Source organism: Macrobrachium rosenbergii, chromosome 10, assembly GCF_040412425.1.
Source record: "Macrobrachium rosenbergii isolate ZJJX-2024 chromosome 10, ASM4041242v1, whole genome shotgun sequence".
Taxonomy (NCBI): Eukaryota; Metazoa; Arthropoda; class Malacostraca; order Decapoda; family Palaemonidae; genus Macrobrachium; species Macrobrachium rosenbergii.
The window spans coordinates 19,839,570-19,861,923 of NC_089750.1; the positions used below are offsets into that span (position 1 = coordinate 19,839,570).

At 35.8% G+C, this 22,354-nt stretch overlaps 1 protein-coding gene across 5 annotated transcripts in view; it reads right to left on the minus strand.

Moving 5' to 3' along the window:
* Positions 1–452: 452 nt before the first annotated feature.
* The window catches only part of LOC136842538 (uncharacterized), a 182,840-nt gene continuing 160,938 nt past the window's right edge, over positions 453–22,354 (minus strand). The window contains exons 1-4 of one of the 5 annotated variants that reach the window (XM_067109969.1): positions 21,865–21,999; positions 4,513–4,725; positions 3,720–3,857; positions 453–2,006 (exon numbers count right to left, since the gene is read on the minus strand). In XM_067109969.1, coding sequence (XP_066966070.1) covers positions 1,830–2,006; positions 3,720–3,857; positions 4,513–4,725 — 528 coding nt within the window. In that variant the 5' untranslated portion in view covers positions 21,865–21,999 and the 3' untranslated portion in view covers positions 453–1,829. Of the gene's footprint in view, positions 2,019–3,719; positions 3,858–4,512; positions 4,726–19,824; positions 19,968–21,864; positions 22,000–22,354 lie in introns of those variants that run through there. The other 4 variants (XM_067109966.1, XM_067109967.1, XM_067109970.1 and 1 more) reach the window with 4 other exon arrangements.

Genomic DNA, 22,354 nt, shown 5'->3' on the forward strand with positions numbered 1-22,354 from the left:
AATCAATGTGTTTCATGTAGGAAATGCTATTTCACTCAATTTTCATAAAATGTTATGGTAATCAATCATTCTCCCAGCGTCAAGTTGTGCAGTTCAGAGGTGACATCAGTTTAAATATACATGTAGATTCACAATTGCAACCAGCAATTTCAATTCTCTATACAGATTCACACTTGCAACAAGCAATATCATACAACTAAAGTTCTGTGGTTCCCAGGCAACATGTCAGTATTCATAATAAGTAATACAGGTTCACAATTTATTCATAATAAGTAATACAGGTTCACAATTGCAACAAGCAGTGCTAGTAAAGTAAAAAATTTTGGGGTCATGGAACATGTGTTTAAAATAAATGTTGGAGGCAAATATCACAGGGCTGGGAGATGTCTGGAATGTAACCTATCCAGTAAGTATTGGTGGATCTGAATTCAATAAGGTTAGAAATACAAATATTTCGAGTAATATTTAATCACAGCATAAATGCACCTTCTTCAAAGGACGAGATTATAGGTAATGTAGTAACACTGGGGATTTTTGGATAAGACCTCACAAAAAGGTAATAAAAGGCACATCTTACTCTAGGGGGAGAAAATCCTTTTAACAGCATGCAATCAGAACCAATGTGAAAAAAAAAAAATTCACAACACGTTCAGGGGCATCATAACCAACCACCCAAAAGTAAGTAGTTTGCATCAAAATGACCCTAATTTGTGTTAAAATTTGGACTGATCTTGCTTTAAATTGCTGGGGATACATTGTACACAAAAGTAATAAAAATACTTTACAATTTTATGCATTACATAACTGTGATCTTTATAAAGATCAATTAGAATTGGCTAAAATAAAAGCATTCTAGTTGGTGTAAAACATGTTAAAATGCCAGTAAATTATTAAAGTAAATAGCTGCTAAAAAATAATTTTCTTTAAAATTTTCCAGAACAAGGCTTACTTTTTTAAATCACTGTATCACACCCACCGGAGACCTCTAATTATGCAAGTCTGTTGTCCGAAGAACACTGCATGAGAAATTTTACTGAGGTTATATCAGCTAGCAAAACATGTTACTCTTCTTACAGTAAATTTTTTGCCTTGATTGCAATTAAAACAATTACTACCATAAAAGGAATGGTTATTAAAAATGACAATTACTATGTGCAATTAAAAGTTAAATTTACACATATGCATGTAACTTGAGAGCTGTGTATATATTTTGAAACCATGAATGAAATTTACTTAATATGTACTGTACTACTTAATCTAGTATAAGTTGATACTTTGGTACAACTTAATAAAAGCATCATTTAGCACTGAAGATATAAATCACTATTACTGACCAGTACATTTAACACTAATATAATTTAACAACAAAGTGTGCATGAATGAGAGAAAATTCTGAGTGTTTTTCAAAAACACGACAATGTAAAACGATTAAATCAGTCAAGTCTCAACCTATCTAATGATAATAAGTTTTATGATCTTCAGTTTACCATCATGACGCCCATTTCTCGTAAACTAGTAAAATCATGGTTTTACTAAAATGTATATGGAATAAAAGATAAATCAACTAAACTATTTAAAAGGAATAAACATTAAGCACCTTACACCTTGCATAACAGTAGTATACTGTCTTCCTTCGTAATTAGCGCACAGCAGGCGAGACATAACAAGTAAAGTGTATCACCTTGTCGAAAGTTGATTGCAGTTACCATTATGATTGCAGTTACCATTATATATATATCGGTAATGTTCATTAACTTTGTTACATCAATGATGGGTAACAGACAGTAAATGCAATAAAATAATGCTGGAGTTGTTTCAAGAGGGACTGTTTAAAATCCACCAAAGCCTAGTTGGGGGAAGTTAGGGAACCGGAGTGGATTGAAGCCATTAGGGAATGGGAAATTTCTCTGGTTAAAAATGGCTTGATGTTGTCGAAAAATGTCTTCCTGAAGCTGCTGTTGTTGTCTTTGAAGTTGTTCTTGCAACTGCTGGTGTTCAGCTTGGATCTGTGAAGAGACCTGTGTTATTTTATCATTACAGTATTTTATACTGCTGTGATATCAAAATATAGAATACACACTTTTAAGGTTCATTCAAAAGTTCTTGCCTTGCCCAAGAAGCATACAACTAAAGTGTGACTGCAGATGGTAACCGCTTCTTTAACTACAATTATTTATACTGCAGGTGCAAGCAAAATCCTGTAATGGATATGTAGGTAATGCCATTAGTAAGTATTGCAGGAAATTCATTAAGACTAAGTCAACATATTTTGGAAGAACACCTTCCTATTCCGCTATCAAGAAAAGGAGGTGGTGAATTACAGTGAGGGTCGAAGCAGCACAGAATACGTCCCCAGTCTGAATGTCCATAACCTTAATCACTGAAAACAGTTAACCAAAACCACAAGGCATCATTGTTCGTGGGCTATTTTGACAAATGGCTTAAGAATGAGTAAGTTGTCAGCAAAGTAGGTACTATGAATAATGACACTTTGGTAGAAGCTAATTCTGATTTTCTACCAAAGATAAACAACAAGCTTAGATAGATTTGCAACTTCAAACCTCAATCAATGATTCAAAACAAATTGTGGAAACATGGTTTTCCACCTTAAAAGTTATTCACACAAGAAGCATCTCCCAGCAAACTGATGACCTTTGTGAATTGCAGATGTGCCCTTGCCAAATCGTCCATTTTCTTTCCTTCTGAAGAACTCCTCTGCTTTGTCCCATCCCCACCCTCCTAATTGGGGATTCAGATTATTTAGAAAGTAGTTGAGATAACTATGTTTTTATATAAATCCATTCATCATGAACTGGTGTGCTCCTTCCTTCCCTGCTCTCCAAGATGGAGACTGGCTCATTCTGTTGAGCATCACTGATAAGTACAGTACATCAAGTACATGGTGAGCTGGTTGGGCATAAGCAGTTGAACCGTTCTTTTTAGAACTTTTGGCTTTGTGCACCTGGTTGCATCCTGCACAGTTAAAGACTCTTGATGAAATGTTGGTTTTAAAAACTTTAATTACCCACTAGTTTTTATTTTAAAACAAAAAGTTATTTTTGTTTTCAGACTGCTTACAGTATGAGTCAAATCACAAAAATCTGACAGTTATACATAACTTATGTTACATGTCTTCTGAACAAACTATGCAAAATTGAAATTTCTGATGAATGGGTACCCATGGGGTGTCTATAAACATAATGTTGCCTTATCTGGAAGAAGCCTCCATCACAGATGGGAAATAATTCTTGTGCCTTTTTTTTTTTTTTTGGTATATTCACTTCAGAGTTTAGGCATTCATATATTCTACTCTACTTTGGGTGAAAAAATTACTATCATACAGTATTTATTTCCTTTTGGCACTATTCCATCATATGGAACAGGCAATGAAAATATATATTGTACTCATTAGTGCAAAAGAACTCATTAGTGCAAAAGAAATGATTAATTGTATCCTTGAGATAATTGTCATCAGAAGGAAAAGTTTTTGATTTCCTGTTATGCTGAATTGTGTGCCATTGAGGTTGGATCTATTTTATAAATCTTGTGTGCGACAGAAGCTGGGTCTCTCTCATAAATAACAAAATTCTAAGAGTTGTCATTTGTCAGCAATCACACACAATTTTCAGTAAAAGCCAAATGATAGTATTCTTCAATAACAAAGAGGCTCAGGCTCTCTCTCTCTCTCTCTCTCTCTCTCTCTCTCGCTTGATACTTACTGCATTATAGTTTTGTTGAGCTACCAATTGTGCAGCAGCTACAGCTTCCCTACACTGCCGCAGCTCCGACAAAGGTTCAACTTGAGCATTGTTGGCATCTGCATTTATTTTACCATCAGGATATTCTTCAAACTTGATCTGGAATTGCATTAAAATTTACAGTGGATTAAAAATTTTTCAAACTGCTCAGTAGTGAGACTTGCAAAATTATCTGATTATTGACTTTGTAAACAGAAAATCAAAGAAAACGCACTACTTCAAGCTTAACCACTGAATACCTTGCACTTGCAAAGGATGGCAAAGGATGACTGAAGATATAATAATCCTTCCCTAAACAATAAAGTTAGCTATAATAGTATGACAAATTTGGTGATGCTGTATCGCTTAATATTTCTTTAATGAAAAGACCAGTCTCAAAAATTTCATATTGTACCTCATGCTAAAATGCCTAGAACTTCAACAGCAGTGAGTAGGAAGCTAAATGTTTCTCTAATTTACTTTTTGTACTTTACTGAAATAATCCTATACAGGTATAATATTTTTACATTTCAATATTGATGCTATTATTCTAAAGTTCAATTTTATCTGAGCTGCAAAAATATCTGACTCACCTTATTCTTCAAGGTTAACTTAAATTTTATATTTCTAATTATCTAATCTGACTGAATATTATAAGTAAAATAACAGAATCCAAGTACAACAAGCATAAGAAGAAACATGACAAATCTAGCATTCCAAATATTGTAGTTCTACCTAACTACCTTATACTATATAGATCAACAATTCGCCTTACTTTTATGGACTGGCCTCTGGGGTTTATGTAGGCACATTCTCCTGTAGTGATGCCATTTGGACCAGTGCTGACGCTCTGTGCTGCACCTGACTGGCAACCACTTGCATCACTGGACGAGCATATTGTTTGGGCCACTGCTACTTGCGCTCCGCTGACCTCCAAGAGGCAACATGCTACTGCCAACAAAACCAGCATCATCCTCTGTTCAGTCATCTGTAAATTTATAAATATTAATTGCTTTAAAAACAAGCGTTTCACACTGAGTACTGTTGTTCTTCATGAATGCAGATCCCTGTAAAGAGTGAAGTATGCATTTTTTACGATAGTAAGGCGCAAAACATACTGCAGCTGCAAATTTAAAAACAATTTTCAAAGGACTCATTTCAAAACACTTCCACTGTAAGTAAATAAGGTGAAAAGCTTCTACGAAAACCCAGCTATTAACTATACTAAATATACGAAGATATCCTGTCATTGTTACCGAAATTCTGATTAAATTTTTAATTAAAATACAATTCAGACAACGAAGCCTCTCTGAAATCTTACTTTTTAAGTACTGAATGTTATTTGGCCAAGCCTCAATTGGATGGGTTCCTGCAACAAACAAAAGTCATACGGCATTCCCAGTCTGATAATTCTTGTTTGAAGGGACCCCTTTCTCTTTTCTCCCTACAGTTGCACTTATAAGGCAACAGGCGTTCAAGCATTCTACCTCGGCAAAAATTCCTGACAGTTTAGAAAAAAATTAATAAAATTTACCCCGGGAACTAAACAATAATAGCATACGTATGTAAAACATCGGTATTCCTAAATTTTCAAACCTGTAAACACATGAGTGTTATACAAACGTCATATTAATACAACAGAAAACTAGGCAATACCAATTTTCAGATGGTAAACCCTCCTTCGCCCAAACCAAACAAATTTCAACCTATACTTCGACAGCTTATTTGACTTCTGTGAATATTAAGTTATCAAAATTATTTACTTTCATCTCAACGACTGAGTACTAAGGCTTGTCATCTCTCTAATGTATTAAATTTATCTCAATGTCTGTGTAACGCCGCTAATGATCACTACTAAACAGTTTGAAATGATCCTGCAAATACAGTGCGGAAATGTAACAACTCGGTAGGTGTAGTTTTACTTGCGGACACACCAGCAACTAACAATAATAAAATAAAACGGTAGCAGCTGTTGCGCTAGTCTCCAACAAGGGAAAAGGTTAATGACACGGACAAGTAAATCTGAATTAGCTAAGAACCACTGCCTCCCCCAATATCGAAGAAGACATACTGGGACCTACTAACCTAGTCCAAACGTGCTTTCTCAAACAATTCGGCTTTAAGACAGCATCTTTAATCATAATCATATGGCTAAATAAACATTTAACGAATCGACGTTATAAACACCAGAAGCTTAAGATCGTTTGCTCTAACGAACGAGATACAGTATTGTTGAAATCTATCATCTCTAATATCTACATGAATATGCTCACCAATTAGGTTAGATAAGCGCAAAAATAAAAATACACAGTAAACCGAAAATGTTAAGAACAGACTCTAGGACAATTTGTTACTACAATATAATGCAACGAAGGCCATGAAGGTGAACCCAGCTGTCAAAAGGCGCTTCTTAGATAATAAAAAAAAAACATCCATCATGTGGGAAATCCAGAGGGATTACACTGCCGTTTTGGTATAAAAAAATGTTTTGCAACATGAAATGTAGAATAAGACAGCACATACCATACACACCAAAGTGAGAAAAATTAACCCATAACTAGGCGAGATGAGCAAAGCTGGATGGAATCCGGCAGGGCGGAAACAGAAATTAAACACAGGATGCAGATAAAAACAATCCGGAAATCAAACTGCGCACACAATTCTTTCATCCTCACTCCTGCATGCGTGTTAGAAATTAACAAATTCAACATGAAATGATTCAAGCAAAAACAAAAAATAAAAATAACGATCAAAACCACAGATGGATTCGTCATACGTGCAGTAATGATTCATCTGATGTGATAATGCCCGGAAATTCTCTCTCTCTCTCAAGTTCAAACACGACATCAAATATCAGCAACGCAAAAAAGGAACGTCATACTGTAATGTGAATGGGAAAAGGGATATAAAATGTGATGAAGCACGGAAAAGTTTTAACATCATTTGCACAAGACATCTACATAAAATTCCGGAGTATCTACAGTACATACGCCAAGAACCATAAATGAGTACTCTGCCGTTACTTCTGTAATAATGTGTAATATTCCTTGGGTGAGACAAGGGTGAAAAACGGTTAATTTCAGCAAGGATTTGCAGTGGAACCTGAGAAAAAAGGGAGGAAACGGTAAACAGTAAACGATTTGCCCTCTACCTTTGAAAGGTTTCATAAAGCCTAAGCGAATAAGACAGGGAAAACTGAGGCCTTGTCTGCTTTGTCTTGATAAGGAAAAGATAAACCCCAAAAAGGCAAACAGGCTTGTTCCAAGATCCTGATCTTGGCTTGCCCTATGAACCTGAAAGACTGTAAACTGTAAAGGTCAGTGAAAATGAACCGGGGTAAAGATTCCCAAGGTTTCCCCGGCAGGGGTGTCATTTCAGATTTTTGTTTGGGGGGGGGGGCAAAGACAATTTGGCGAGCCTAATCAGCTGTTTTTTTTTAGCTATTTTATGTGCTTCTTGAAGCACATAAAATAGACAGATAGATATAACTTAATGTGATGACACATTTGAATTTCGTGGGAATAATGGAAAACCAGCTGCTGTTGCTTCATTGTGGCTTGGGGGGGCAGATCCCCCCCCCCGTGAATGGCGCCCCTGTTTCCCGGTGGATGGAAAGAAACGACGCAGAACCGTTCCACCACAGAATGACTTATTTCCACTTGGTGAACGATTAAAAAGCCCTGAGAACAAATAGGTGAGCATAGCTCATGTCAACTGCATCCAAGGGGTGTCATGGCATCCAAACCAATACGAAGTCGGTCACAGATACACTAAGAAGCCAAAGAATGCAAATAAAATATTCGATGAGCTCGCAACGCCCAGGATATTAACATTGTTCCAATGACTGGAAAGAAGAGTCGACAGATATTCGAGATGACTTTAGAGAAATGTTATTCGGGAACTCTTTATGCCATAAACAACAGACAAACTGACTGAACACATAAGGGCCAGTGGGAAGATCTCCAAAAAATAAACGATTAATCTGAACTAGACTGAATGGAGAAGTCCTTGCGAGTAGGGTGTCCAGACCTGCCAAAAAACTGAAACTGGAAGAGGCTCTTCAAAATCATGCATAGGCATAACTGAAGAGTAAAAAGTAGGTTGCAATGGACTGCAGCCCACTCATGGGAAGGGAGGTTTCTGAGTATGTATGACTTAACGAAACTGATAAAAATATAGTTAAAAGATATCTACCACAATTACCATGGGGTGACAGATTAACCAAAACAATAATAACAAGACTTCGGAGACCGCTAACCTCCGTCAAAGCTGAGCAATCCACACTACAAAAGGTTCCTTCTCCCCAAATTCACATAACTAACCTAAAAGTCGATTTCGTATACTTCAAAACGTATGACGAACATTAAATTCATTTACGACCTTTAAACATGAGCGTGAAATGACTTAACTCAATACAACACTATCATTAGCGGATTATGCATGCCTAATACGAAGTTTATATCTTATATACTTCAAAAGTTATGATCAAGGTTAAGTTCTTATATGACCTGTGAGTGGGACTTGACCCCACTTTGAACACTGGCACCATTAGTGGATTATACGTATAATCCACTCATGGTGTCGGTGTTCAAATATGAAGTCCGTTCTATTCTTGTCGAGTTCAACAGTTATTACCAAAGTTAAATCCTTATTTGACTTCCGACTTCTTACTTTAATCTTGACCTCACTCTGCACTCTGAAATATTGTGAATCAGACAAGTCAAACATGAAGCTTCTATTTCATAGTTCAAAAAATGACTTTCAAGGTCGAATCCTACTGACCGCTGGCCACTAAGTGTGCTTTATTAACGAAGCCTCATTGTCACATTGTAACTCTCTATCTCCTATAGTTCGAAAGTTATGACTAGTTTAAAATCCCAACTGACCTTTGATCCCCTGAAAGGTCAAAAGATACATTACCGTCTCTCCCAAAATAGAACCAGCTCTTGCGCATCACAAGACCCACCTCTGGTAAGATTTTCTTAAAAATCCCCCAAAACAATCCCCTGGTTAGAAGTAAAAATCCAGAATATGCAAGCACTTGATGACCAGTTATCTACATTGCGCAAAAAAGGTGTTGAAATTGTGACCACGAAGATGAGGTGTGACAGGTGTGCAAATTACTTTTAAACACTACTGATGAAATTTGTGCGTTAGGTTACAGAGGAGCCGTAATGCTTTGGAAGATGTTGCATCAGAGAAAGAGAGAGAGAGAGAGTTGGTTATATTAAAATAACACTTCGCAAAAAATTCTTGCCGAACCATGGAACAACGTCTATTAAAATACCTCTGAGCTCTATAGTCAAGACGGCAGTAAATGTCTAATACTTCCAAGATATGACTACAATTCAGTGTGAATTAAACCAAATAAAAAAATCTAAGCACTCGGTAGTCCCATCATTGGCCAAGTTTGTCAATAAAGTGTCATTTACTTAAAACTTTCACTGTAGAGGCCCAAGTTTGTACAGTGATGCAATTAATGAGGTCCTGGAATATTAAGCAAATAATGTAATAATTAACTGCATGTGCAGTTATCAAGCTGCGCAGGATACAAGTATTTCTTGAGACTAATTTCTTTTAGTTGAAATACCCTACGATTATCGTTATATTATATATATTATATATATATATATATATATATATATATATATATATATATATATATATATATATATATATATATATATATGTGTGTGTGTGTGTGTGTGTGTGTGTGTGTGTGTGTGTGTGTGTGTAGTGTGAGAGAGAGAGAGAGAGAGAGAGAGAGAGAGAGAGAGAGAGATAAGGATAATTTAACGAAAGTTTAATTTACGGTATTTCAACAAAAGAATTATAGCCATACGCGCCAAATATCAGACGTTGGCACCACTGAATACCGGTTTCCCTCCCAGGATATAGCTCGTGATATAAACTTAATCCGTTATAACACGAAAACTCCTTTTTTCCCCCCAAATGTATAAGAAAATCGTGATTGCAAAAACCTTCACAAATTATCTGGTTGTGTTGTCATGTCATAGGCTACGTTTGCAAGGAGAGGAAAAAAAAGAGAGAGAAAAGGAACAGCGGACACGCGATATGAGAATACTTCTGGCGGAGGGAGTGAGGTGGGATGGGAACGGCTGGCGAGTAGGATGTGGCTCAGGAAACATCTTCAAGTCGTAGATCTGGATTCAAGCGGATGCATCAAGTTAGGAGAGCACGCAATGGGATGATACGCAGTTCAAGTGAATACATTAGAAAAATACTTGCTACTCGAAGCAAACAAAGAAAAAGAATCGCAAAGGCCTAGGTCAATGAAGAGCTTAGTAAAACTTTAAAACGCTACGGTACAAATGTTATATAACGCTACTGCTAAGAGCATGCATAAAAAGAAATATTACTGATGGTACTCTAATGTAGATTTTTAAAAAAACCTAGCATTCTTGTTAATCCCTGATCACTTCGCCGATAGGTCATTCATAATGTCTGTTTACGCTTTGACTTTTATTCTTCAAAATTCTCCCCTGCTCCCTTAGCCTGCCCAAAATATTTATAATCTGCGTATTGATAAAATATTTATAATCTACTTATTAGTAAGTACATAATTACACGAGATGTCCTCTATCAATGAATTGCAAATACGCGTATGCATGTATGCATAGGAGGGCAGATGAGCTCTGACTAATGCTGAAATGTGTTCCTACCGGGAGAAATTAGTATGAAGAAGCTGACCTCTGCCAGCATTAGTAATAGTAATAATTAATGGCTGGCAACAGTGGCAGCGTGCTGCATTTGATTTAGTATGTCTGCGTCTAAAGTACTAGTAACAGCCTTCACTATTACATTCTTACACGATTACAACTGCATGCACTGTGAAAAATTATTTTTTTGACGTACAGATATGAAAGCCCTAATCAAGAAATACTGTATGTCCCACAATAAGTATACCTTAGTTTTACCAGACCACTGAGCTGATTAACAGCTCTCCTAGGGCTGGCCCGAAGGATTAGACCTATTTAACATGGGTAAGAACCAATTGGTTACTTAGCAACGGGACCTACAGCTTATTGTGGAATCCGAACCACATTATAGCGAGAAATGAATTTCTATCACCAGAAATAAATTCTGTCACCAGAAATAAATTCCTCTAACTCTTCATTAGCTAGGCCACAACTCTACCCACTCGCCCAATTAAGAGCTCTGAAATATGTCCCAGGTGGTGACTAAACTATCATCCCTAATTAAGTTTGGCATAAGCAAAAAAAAATAATAATAATAATGAGTCACGAGCTCTAATATCAGCAAAAAAATACAACAGTGCAAAGAATAACGATAACAAGAGCAAGCTGCCAATTATCTTACTTCCCTTGGGCAGGATTTTTTTTTATCTCTAGCGCGCATGTCCTCCCTCCGGGTCGTATAACACCTATCCGTCTACAAAGCTTTCATCCTCACTCCGAGTGATATTTCGCAACGCTTACAAAACCTAAAGATAGATCAAAACTCAAAAGTACATATACAAACTATTCCACTGTTAAGACTGGGCATCACAAAAACTGCACTAAGTTTAAGGATGTTAATCTATTCATTAATTTAGTCGGAATTAGCCAGGATAACCAAGGGTGAACAACTTCTGCAAAAGATATTGCTTTGTCGTAATGGAATGTGCACATTGAGGAAATTTAGGCCCTTCACGAATAATGAGAATAATGAGAATATATAATATTTTATATATATATATATATATATATATATATATATATATATATATATATATATATATATATATATATATCTAAAGTTAAGCGCGCTTCGATCAACATGCAGCGTTCGCTATATTTTTTAACAATTTTTCCTTTAATTTTACATTTTACCCTGTTTCCATCATTTTATTTTAAGTTTTATTCTATTTTATTACTTTTGAAGTTTGCGAGCATATATACTTGCATTCAGAAGAACAACCTTTGGCTTTATTATTCTCAATATCACCACCTTTACATCATCAGGTCTAAATGAACCACCTCGTCTTTTTCCGAAAAATTTTCAGCTTGTATGTTTCTTGAATAAACTCTAGTTCTGAAACGTGAAATATTCCCATAAATGAACAAGGGCATATCGAGATTTCAGTTATCATATATGCCTAAAACCAATACAAATATTGCACTGACTTCAACACAGCCTGGCAAAACTTTGATATATCTACGTAGTTTCCCTTTCCGAGTGAAAGGTCAGAATCTAGTTTTAAGAGTAACAATCCTTTTCTTTTTGTGATAACACTATCTGAGAGACTTTAAAATATCTATTTTAAAATGCACAGTCATAAAAGTAAGAAAAATGTTACCTTTAAACCTACAATTTGACCTGAAGCGCAGAAAACTTTGAAAATTTGGAAGCACCGTGAAAATATTACTTTTATATGAAAACAAGATTCACTGTTTCGGATATGACCATATATAAATTCAGAATAGTTTGGGGATGATATTGCATTAAATACTCTTGTACCAGAAGATAATGTATAGTAAATTTGTTACTGTATAACATTAATAAAATTACTAACATAAAATGATTTTTGCAACTGGATGGCCACTTGCATACCTTTATAGAAAAAATAACCAACTTCACAACTCATAAAGCCTTCACTATACCATTTCCATAACAACTTTGAAAACTCCCTTGCAGAAATTATTTCATCACCTAGATTTTTACTTTCCATTTATGCAGTAACATAACATCAGAGAAGCTATTGCGATGATTAGTTTAGTTTATGATGCAAATATTGGAACTCCCAGTATAAATTTCAGACAAAACTGGAAGTGACCTTACGTCACACGAAAACTTCAGGGGGCGACGCGAGTTTATCGCAAGCCTAATCTGACGATAGCCTTGATTGTATGTAAAAACCGGCAATACCACAAAAGGCAAAGGAATAACTGACCAAGGTTGCATATGAATTCGATTCACCTAATTGGATAGACACTCCGGATCCTTGATACATGAGCTACACTGGTCATATGATTGCCGTTCGGCAATGCTTTCATTATCATCATGAGCAAGGAGCTATTTCCAGCATAATTCCAGCATTCAGAACAGAGACCAGGGTTAAGAAGTCGTCCAGGCAGAAAAAAATCTAAACAGGCACCCTGTGTGTAGTGAAACCAATAAAATTAGTACAACACAACCTCATGTAATTCAACTTTATAGTTAAAATTAAAGTTAAAAGTCCTCCTGGGCCTCTGTAGGCTCATAGGGCAGGCGCTGATCTGTTCCTTAGGCTGATAGCCAGTGGGGAACAGGGTTCCATGCCTATGACAAGTGAACAGTGTGTCACTAGGCCCACTTTTTAACTCCCCAGCCCGAGGGCTGGGACCTATTCTTCTACTGAACCCCTCGGGTTTTTTCGGACCGTTAGGTTGACAGGCTACTGGATTTATGCATTAGCGCAATCCGAACCATCAGTGAGCGGCAGGATTTGAACCAAGTTAAATTCCTGTGATATTATTTGGTCCTGACCCATATATTTTGAAACTCCATGAAATTATGGTGCTTTTAAAACCTTAACCTTGGCACATGGTCAGAAAATCAGAGGGCCGGATACAGGACAGGTCAAGTACCAGATGCCCCCTGACGGTACACTGGGGACAAAGAAAAAACCCCCCTTAATATTCAAGCACCACTGGATCGTACCAAGGTCCGGGTATTCCTGGACCTTGGATTATACGTTACCATCCGAAGACCACAGACGAATCACACGCGCCAACACACTCACAAGTGATGAAGACCATGGTACCTTATACATGCATTCCATTACATCCGATAAAAAAAAACCCTCTGTGAAACTTGCTTTTGATTTTATTATTATTATTATTATTATTATTATTATTATTATTATTATTATTATTATTATTAAGAAATCATATGTATCCATAATAAATTCAGCTATTGTTCCAAATCCACGTGGTGATATACAGCATTTTAAAACGAAATAGTTTTTTGCTTTTTTTATGGAAAACACTGCACTCTCCCACCCTTATAGCACCGACTTCAGACAGGAAAATGTTTTCTATAAAGAAATGAGCCAATCATAAAATCATAACTGCAACTCTTAGAGTAAAAATTTTAATTTAACGAGAGAGAGAGAGAGAGAGAGAGAGAGAGAGAGAGAGAGAGAGAGAGAGAGAGAGAGAGAGAGAGAGAATACAGACAGGAAGGCATAAATCCCTATACTAAACGTGCGGTACAATACAAATCCAGTTCTCTTGGTTATGAGGTCACCAAATGAACGCTCCAGAACCGGAAGGCCTTTAACTAAGAATGGAAGTTTATTCTAAGTCAGAGACCTATACTTGCTCACCGTGTAGGCCCTTCAGTAACAGAAGTCACTATGTCTGTAGCACCAAATGGACCTTATACCTGTATATGGACATATTTGCATACACAGTGGCGAACTAATTTCCATATAGGTGAAAATGAACGAAAACTGATCTAAACTAAGCGCACAACCAACTGAGAAGTGGCGGTGGGCTGGTTCTTATAGAGAGAAATAAATAAGTAAATAAAAAGACTAAATTGACCTTAACTAGAAGCACAGCCCATGAGGAGCGACGGTTGGGTAGTTTCTTGTAAAAGACAAATTAATTAATTAATAATAATAATGCATAAATAAATGAATGAATGAATTAATTAATTAATCAATACCGAAATAAAACTAAAAAATTAATAAAGTTTACTAATACCAATTGCAGCTCCGAGGCGAATTCTATTATGGAAACCAAGAAAACGTCGAATAATAATAATAAAAGTTGCATAAGCGCGAAAATATTCAAATCGAGCAAATAAACAATTCAAGAAAAGTTTACCATGACCACCAACTAAGTCTAGGAAGGATAATTAAAATACTTTATGGATACTGGAAGCTTTCAATCAAACGTCATATCGGAAACTAGGAAATGACCAAAAGGCAGACGTCCGTATCAGTTGCAATGTTATTTTTCACTGCACTAAATTTTACCACAATTCTGCGAAACGAAACCAAGGTATTTTAGTCCAGAGAATGTTGCGTTCTGCTGTTGGTAATATCTTGCGGTTTCCATAAAATACAGCCACTAGTTCAACGATCTGAGTATGATGCACGAAAAACCTTAAGAGATATTTGTGTCCTATTCAGTGTGGATAACTGTAACTGGTTCACAAATTACAAGCAGCGTGGGGATGTTCCATATGACTAGGGTTCATCTGAATAATAAGAATAATAAGAATAATAATATGTCAAAATCACACGTGGTAAAAGCACTAACAAAAATTATTAAATTCATAATTGTTAAAAGCAAAACTATCAATTTAAATAAAAAATACATAATGATGTCTAAAAGTACGTGACAGCTGTTCAAAAGCTTCCTTTAACCTAAATCGACTTGCAGGCAACTCCCAGCATGAAAGTTTGCGATTAACGACGAAAATTCGCCCACCCCTCTCTCCACTTCATCATTTGAAACTCCTCTCCTGCCCAACGCCAAAGTATGGTATAATGAATTCAAATTTACGACTAATCGCGGGAACAATCACTTACTCTGGTTGACATTGGCTCTCCAGCTTTTTCATAAATCTTATCCGAGGCCTTACATCTCAAATACTTCGTGCCCTTTGAAATTTGTTTTCAGTAACAAGTTTTTTCTTGTTTTTTTTTTATATGGGTAGCAGAATATCTTAAAATCCGTTACATTACCATCATCATCTTATTTGTCGTTTTACTGTATTCTTTAAAATTCAGTGTTGAATTTCCAAAATCATCTGGATTTGCAGACAATTTGATGCTAACACTCGCCTCTATGCTATCAAGTTCTGATTTAAAACATTACCAGGCTGCCTTGAGAAGTATAAGACGTCAATTTAAGTAGACAAATCCTCAAACTGGAGAGACGTTCCTAATTTAACTTCTGGACCAAATTTAGTGGCTTCGCACTCATGAATCCCTTACTTCCTGGAAGATGTAGCTCATCTTCCTCATGCAGTATTGCGCTTTAATATCTTTAACGGGGTTTCTTTGAGAATGGAAGGGCAAGAACAGATGATGTTCAAGAAGAAGAAAAAATATACTATTTTGAGTGTTACCGAGTACAGACGTGAAAAAAGAGGCGAGCTATGGGAAGCAAATTCCTGATGTATGCAAGTACTGCACCAGCCCCGTTTTTTTTTTTTTTTTTTTTTTTTTTTTTTTTTGCATGCCCCTAGGTTATGGTAAGTTGGGTAAATAAGAATGTCGTATTTTTTGGGTGTGGGAAACATAATGAGATTATTTTAAAGAAAAATCTGTGGTTAGTTTTTTAAAATACGGCGTCCCGCTTTTTTCAGGGAAAGGTCCCAGTTACTCGGTTACATTTCGGGAAAATGCCTCCGGGAAGGAAAGAAACTAAGAAAAATTATCAACCTTCTGGTCAGTATCTGAAAAGTAAACAACGAAAATTGTGATATTCGGATGAAAACAAAAACAACGATAATTGTGATATTTGGATGAAAACAAACAAGGAAAATTGTGATATTTGGATGAAAACATAAACAACGAAAATTGTGATATTCGGATGAAAACGAAAACAACGAAAATTGTGATATTCAGCTGAAAACAAAAACAACGAAAATTGTGATATTCAGCTGAAAACGAAAATTGTGATATTCAGATGAAAAACAAAGAAAAACTGGAGAAAATTAAACGTAAAATATAATAACAATGACGACTTGATAATGTGAAGATGATACACCGACGTACCATATGTTCGTGGTACATCTGAAGATGGAACTGGATTAAGAATGAAGTTGGTATGTCTTGAATAAGCCTATACTGCATTAAAGTTATTGTTTTCACTATACTCAATACAGTCCGATGATGAGGAAAAAGCTCGAGCTAAGCCTAAAGATTGCGCATGGACATTAAATTTAGTTGTTGATACCAATGATGAAATGGCTGAAACAGTACTTCAGTTGCCAACAACATACATACAAGAAATTGGTAGCATGATCTTCCGACGAAAATGCAGTGTCACTCCTGAGAGTGATGATTAAGATCAACACGGTGAAGTTCAATGCAAAATTCATTAGATAAAGACAAAAATGGAAGCGAACGTGCACTCTTGGTAAATACGGTTCGTAAATTTGCTTAAAGAAACTACGAAGGGAAATTAAAACTAATAAAGTAGATTTGCATTAGTTCTAAAATATAAGGACCCAACAGCGAAATCCACTGAACAGAAAAGAAGCATTATGTCAGCGACCTGCGAAACTCCAATGCACAAAGCAGACAAAAGATGGACGTTTGAAAACAGATGGGCCAAACGTGGTCCGACGGGAGGGTCACAAAAAATAAACGTGGATGATGATGATGATGATGATGATCGCCATTTTCCATGTTTGCACCAGAGAGCAACTGCCAAAGACAGTTATTATGCTTAACTAATTGTACATTCTTAAGGAATGGCCGTTTGCTTTATACTGTGCTCGCTTACGTAAGTACAGGCCCTCGCCCTTATAGGCGGTCCCTAAGGGCGGCAAGGTGGGAAAGGCTTGATTATGGAGCTCGGAATATCCAACCAAAACCTTGATAATCATTGCAATATACTATCATCTGAAATCACTCAAACTGCCATCTGATCAATAAATATTTAAAAACTGTCATATCAAATAGCTACATTCAAGTATAGGCTCTTGGAAAAGTATTCTAAAGTGACAACTATTTGATACCATTGTACTCTACAGGCCATATCGAATTCCCAAAGGTCTACGTGTACGTGCAAAACACAAGCAAAGTGAATTGTTATTCTCTAATAGCTTTAAATTTGGGAATACCTCAAGTTACCTTTAACACTATTACCTGAACTTTCGTTCAAATACGTTCTATCTTCAGCCCACGCATTTTAAATACCGCTTCTCAAACCGGTCTTTTACAACTCTTTATCGATTACATAAGCAACTGCTCCATATGCTTCCTGAACTGACAATTCCAAGTAAATAACTCACTGTGAAATTAATTACAACCAGCTCGTAAACGACGGATGTAAATGGATGGTATGCGATGCCAACAAGCTATATTAAAACTTGGACGAAATTGACCAAAACTCAAGATTCTTGTTGTTTAGTGACCTTGTAGCGTCTGCTATCTTCCTGCAACTTTCGCTTCTCTTGCATCTTTCTCATGACTCATGCCGTCACTTCAAATTAATATTTTTAGACTAGTTTCCTCTGCCGTTCTTGCATGCAGGACAAAACCTTACCAACAGACACGCGTGCTGGCGAGCGAGTGACAACCCGGCCAGACAAATAGAAAGTCTCAGTTGAACTCTAGTTATTTTCCAATGTACGTCCATACTTCTCCAGTAATGGACACCACGTAACAGATAAAGTATGGAACGAGTTTCTCCGCGTACGTTACGGGTTAGTAAGAATCAGGTTATTCTGATCTGTGGATCTGTCCTTGAAATAACCTAGTGCTGAGCCGGCAAACTGAAAACGAGAATGTTGCTCATCTTCTTGCTCAAGACAAACCTGGATCTAGGAGTTCTGTTATATTCAGTGGGAAAAAAGATTTACAACGTGACTTTTATGACTTCAAGAATGAGGATGGAGAGAGAGAGAGAGAGAGAGAGAGAGAGAGAGAGAGAGAGAGAGAGAGAGAGACCCATAAAAAAATAGAAAGACTTGTGTAGGTCTTACACACCCGTAGGACTAACTTCCAAATAAAGGAACCGGTCAAACCCATAAACGGATATCGACAACACGGCCTAGGGCTGAAACAAAGGCAAAACGCCAAGCTCTCCTTCCTGCCTCCCACTCAAACAATCAACATTATTGTTCCTTTGTAAATGCCAGACTTTTATAGACCCTAATAAGAGGAACTTTCCTAATGCCATCCCTGTGCTATTTCTGACAAACCACAATCACAGATATCGAGTACTCGAACGGAATTACGTACGAAGCGATGGTTATTCTTTCCAGGGGTTTAACTCACTAACGCAAAGCCCATCCTGCGGAAAGTAAACCACAATATAGATTGTTTTCTCGGATTGGTCAAGTTACTATTACCAAAATCTGGGCTTATTGTTAATGGCAACCACCATATCCGACGATTGTGAGCAGGCATCACATAGTATAAATGAAGTCAGTTTTATTTAAATTGTCGAAATTAAAATAAAGTGTTACTTAATTCACCACTATGTAAAAAGCATAAATGGTGAACAGCAAAGAGTATGACGTCAATTTTGCACTACACACCCAAGATTACGTGTATATGCAAGCAATCTGATTTATTTGGGCATATTCAATAATGTTCAGTCATCATTTACTTGTACACACGAAACAAATTTTCCTCTGTCCGATTCACCGAACCTCAACTGCTTGTTGCAAAATCACTTTCTCCTCTGCTCGCTTCTCGAGTTTTTGCATGTTCATTTTGTTTGTTGATTTCTTTGGAACCTGACTGTTCCAGGTTTGGACAGAATATCTAAAAATACTCATTTGATATTACTTAATATAAATGAAAAATCTATGGTGGATGGCGATGGTAAAAACTTTTAAAAACAATAAATGGGCTGTAAAGTTCTCCCCGCTGATGTCATACATTGTGGAAAGGCAAACATTTACAGATAATCGGACAACCTGGCAAGGGCCCGTGAGCACGTAGGAAATTATATGGTTGCAAAAGTTAGGTTAACAAAGAAATTGAATGGATCCTTCAGGCAACCAAGGTTCAAAACATGATCGATTTTAGCACTGGAACAATAATAAAACCAGCTTTCCTTAGTGTAATGGGCAACAGGTTATACTCTAAAAAAAAAAAAAAAAAAAAAACTGAGGAGTTACGAGTTAAGGTCATTCCTAAGTTCAGTAGGTATCTTCATTAATCACTCATTTTCAACTTCACCTTAGCCACCAAAACTTTCCTTCACAAATTTCCCATTTAGGAGATTGTTTAACTTCAGTCAATAGAAAGCTGAACAGAAAGATAAAGTGAGTTAAGAAAGTCACTGTGGTACATCTTACACAGATTTCGAAACGAGTGGCCCTTACTGAGAATGAAAAGGTGTTTTAATTCTAACAACAATAAAAAAACAAAGAAAATTCTTACAACTGAAAGACGGGAGACGAGTAACACCCTGGCGTCGACTGCCTCCAAATTCGGAAACGAAATGTATGGGATTTACTGAAGTCTGGCAGACGAGACAGTGGAAGAAGACTCCACCCGAAGTAAACAACCACAAAAATGCCGTCATTATCTCGTATCCAACATCCCCGTGTCCCTGACTGGGCGGTTTTTCATTCTTCCTTCACTGGCCTTCATACACTTAGCTTTGATATTAGAAACAACGTTCAGGAATTACAATCCTAATTTACTTTCTAAAGTTTTGGTTTGGGGCGGGCAATTTTCCTGTTTGCCACGATCCGAGGAAAGGGATTTCACCACGAGCTAAAAGAGAGAGAGTAAATTCACACTATATATATATATATATATATATATATATATATATATATATATATATATATATATATATATATAATATATATATAATATACTATATATTGATTTAATATATATATATATATATATATATACACACATAATGTATATACTGTATATATATATACTGTATATTATTTAAGTATATATATATACACACATAATATATATATATATATATATATATATATATATATATATATAATATATATATATATATATATATATCATATATCAATCATGAAGGGTTTGGCATGAGAGAGATCCAGAGAGAGAGAGAGAGAGAGAGAGAGAGAGAGAGAGAGAGAGAGAGAGAGAGAGAGAGAGAGATTACGCTTTACCTAAAATGTATTTAGAGGTGAGCAATTAAATCTCCCACTAATATACCCACACTCTCTTAGAAGTAAAATATGCATACTAAACACCCTCGAATGTGCCGGCATTCACTCGTTCTATTATAATGTATATATATGTATATATACTGTACATATACAGTATATATAAATATATAACAGAACGAGTAACAATACAGGTACATACGAGGGTGTTTAGTCAAGTATATATTACTTCTAAGGGAGTGTGCATATAACTGCTACTATCACAAACGATTATTTTTAAACGCAAGGTCCATTCTCCCTCTAACTGCATACTAAGCATATTTACATATATTATCTCTTAAGGATGTGCAGTATATACATGTAAATATGCCTAGTATTTATATATATATATATATATATATATATATATATATATATATATATATATATATATATATAATATATATATATATATATATATATAATTATATATATATATATATATATATATATATATATATATATATATATATATATACACCCAGAGAAAGTACATGTATATACTGCACATCCTTAAGAGATAATATATGTAAATATGCCTAGTATTATATTATATATATATATATATATATATATATATATATATATATACATATAAATATATACATATATATATATATATATATATATATATATATATATATATATATATATAAATATATAAATTATATATATATATATATATATATATATATATATATATATATATATATACGCGTGTAAACAACCACTATGGTTATGATGTCAAAGCTTTCTGAATTTACGAACACTTGCTGTGAAATTATCATAAAGGTTACTAAACCCATTCAACGCTGGAAGAAAATCTCAGTGCATCCTAAATTTTTCATATGGACACTTGTTCCTACATTTCAAGAACATTCGAATTCATTTCGGCACGGACAGTATTTCGTGGTGGAATGGGGAAAAGTCATATGAATGACAAACATTTCTGTAGCATCTGTCAGATGGTATGCAGTAAACACCAAATTCAGAACTTTGGACAGGAAGAATTTGTCATCAAAATAAAAAATGGATCACGAAATGCTTCTTCTACATGCAATTTTTTCCATCAGGAGCGATTGCCACTTTGGATCAATAGCTGTTTCCCCAGAGGGACTTGCGCCTGAGATTAATGTCCCTGTCCCTTCTCTGTCGAATGTCACCCGCAATTTTCGCCAATCCCCGAGAAAGACATTCGAAATATGTCCTATCAATCCCGATGACATACAAGTTCAAAATGTTTACTAAGGAACACGTAATGATATCAACTTACCTTTCTGTTGCGCTTCTCGCTAGCTCTATGAATACACTGCCACTTGACAGCCCGTCGTTAAGAGGCGGGACCGTGGGTGAGTTGCCAGTGATCTCTTTAAATCTAAGTTTGACCAATGTAGACTCTAAAAGATAGTCGTTTCTTTAACTGGAACGGACTTTGAATAATGTTATTTCCATTACAATGATTGAAAACAAAAATGGCGTGGAAATGACACATAAATAAATGTATGCACTGGCAACTATCAGAGGCGCAACAGGTTAAAAAGACATTTTGCTCCTACGTCATTTCACAGCGAACAGGTTTGAAATGATAGTGCCTCATAAGGCCGTAAATTTATATGCCTCCCTTTTACGATTTGTTCTCATCAAAAGCTTATTCACAATTTCATTTCATTCCATTATAAACCGTCACTGAAAAGACGTTTTCTTTTTTGTTATAATCCAAAATGCAGACAAATTCATAGGCAAGGAAACTAGACACAACTCCA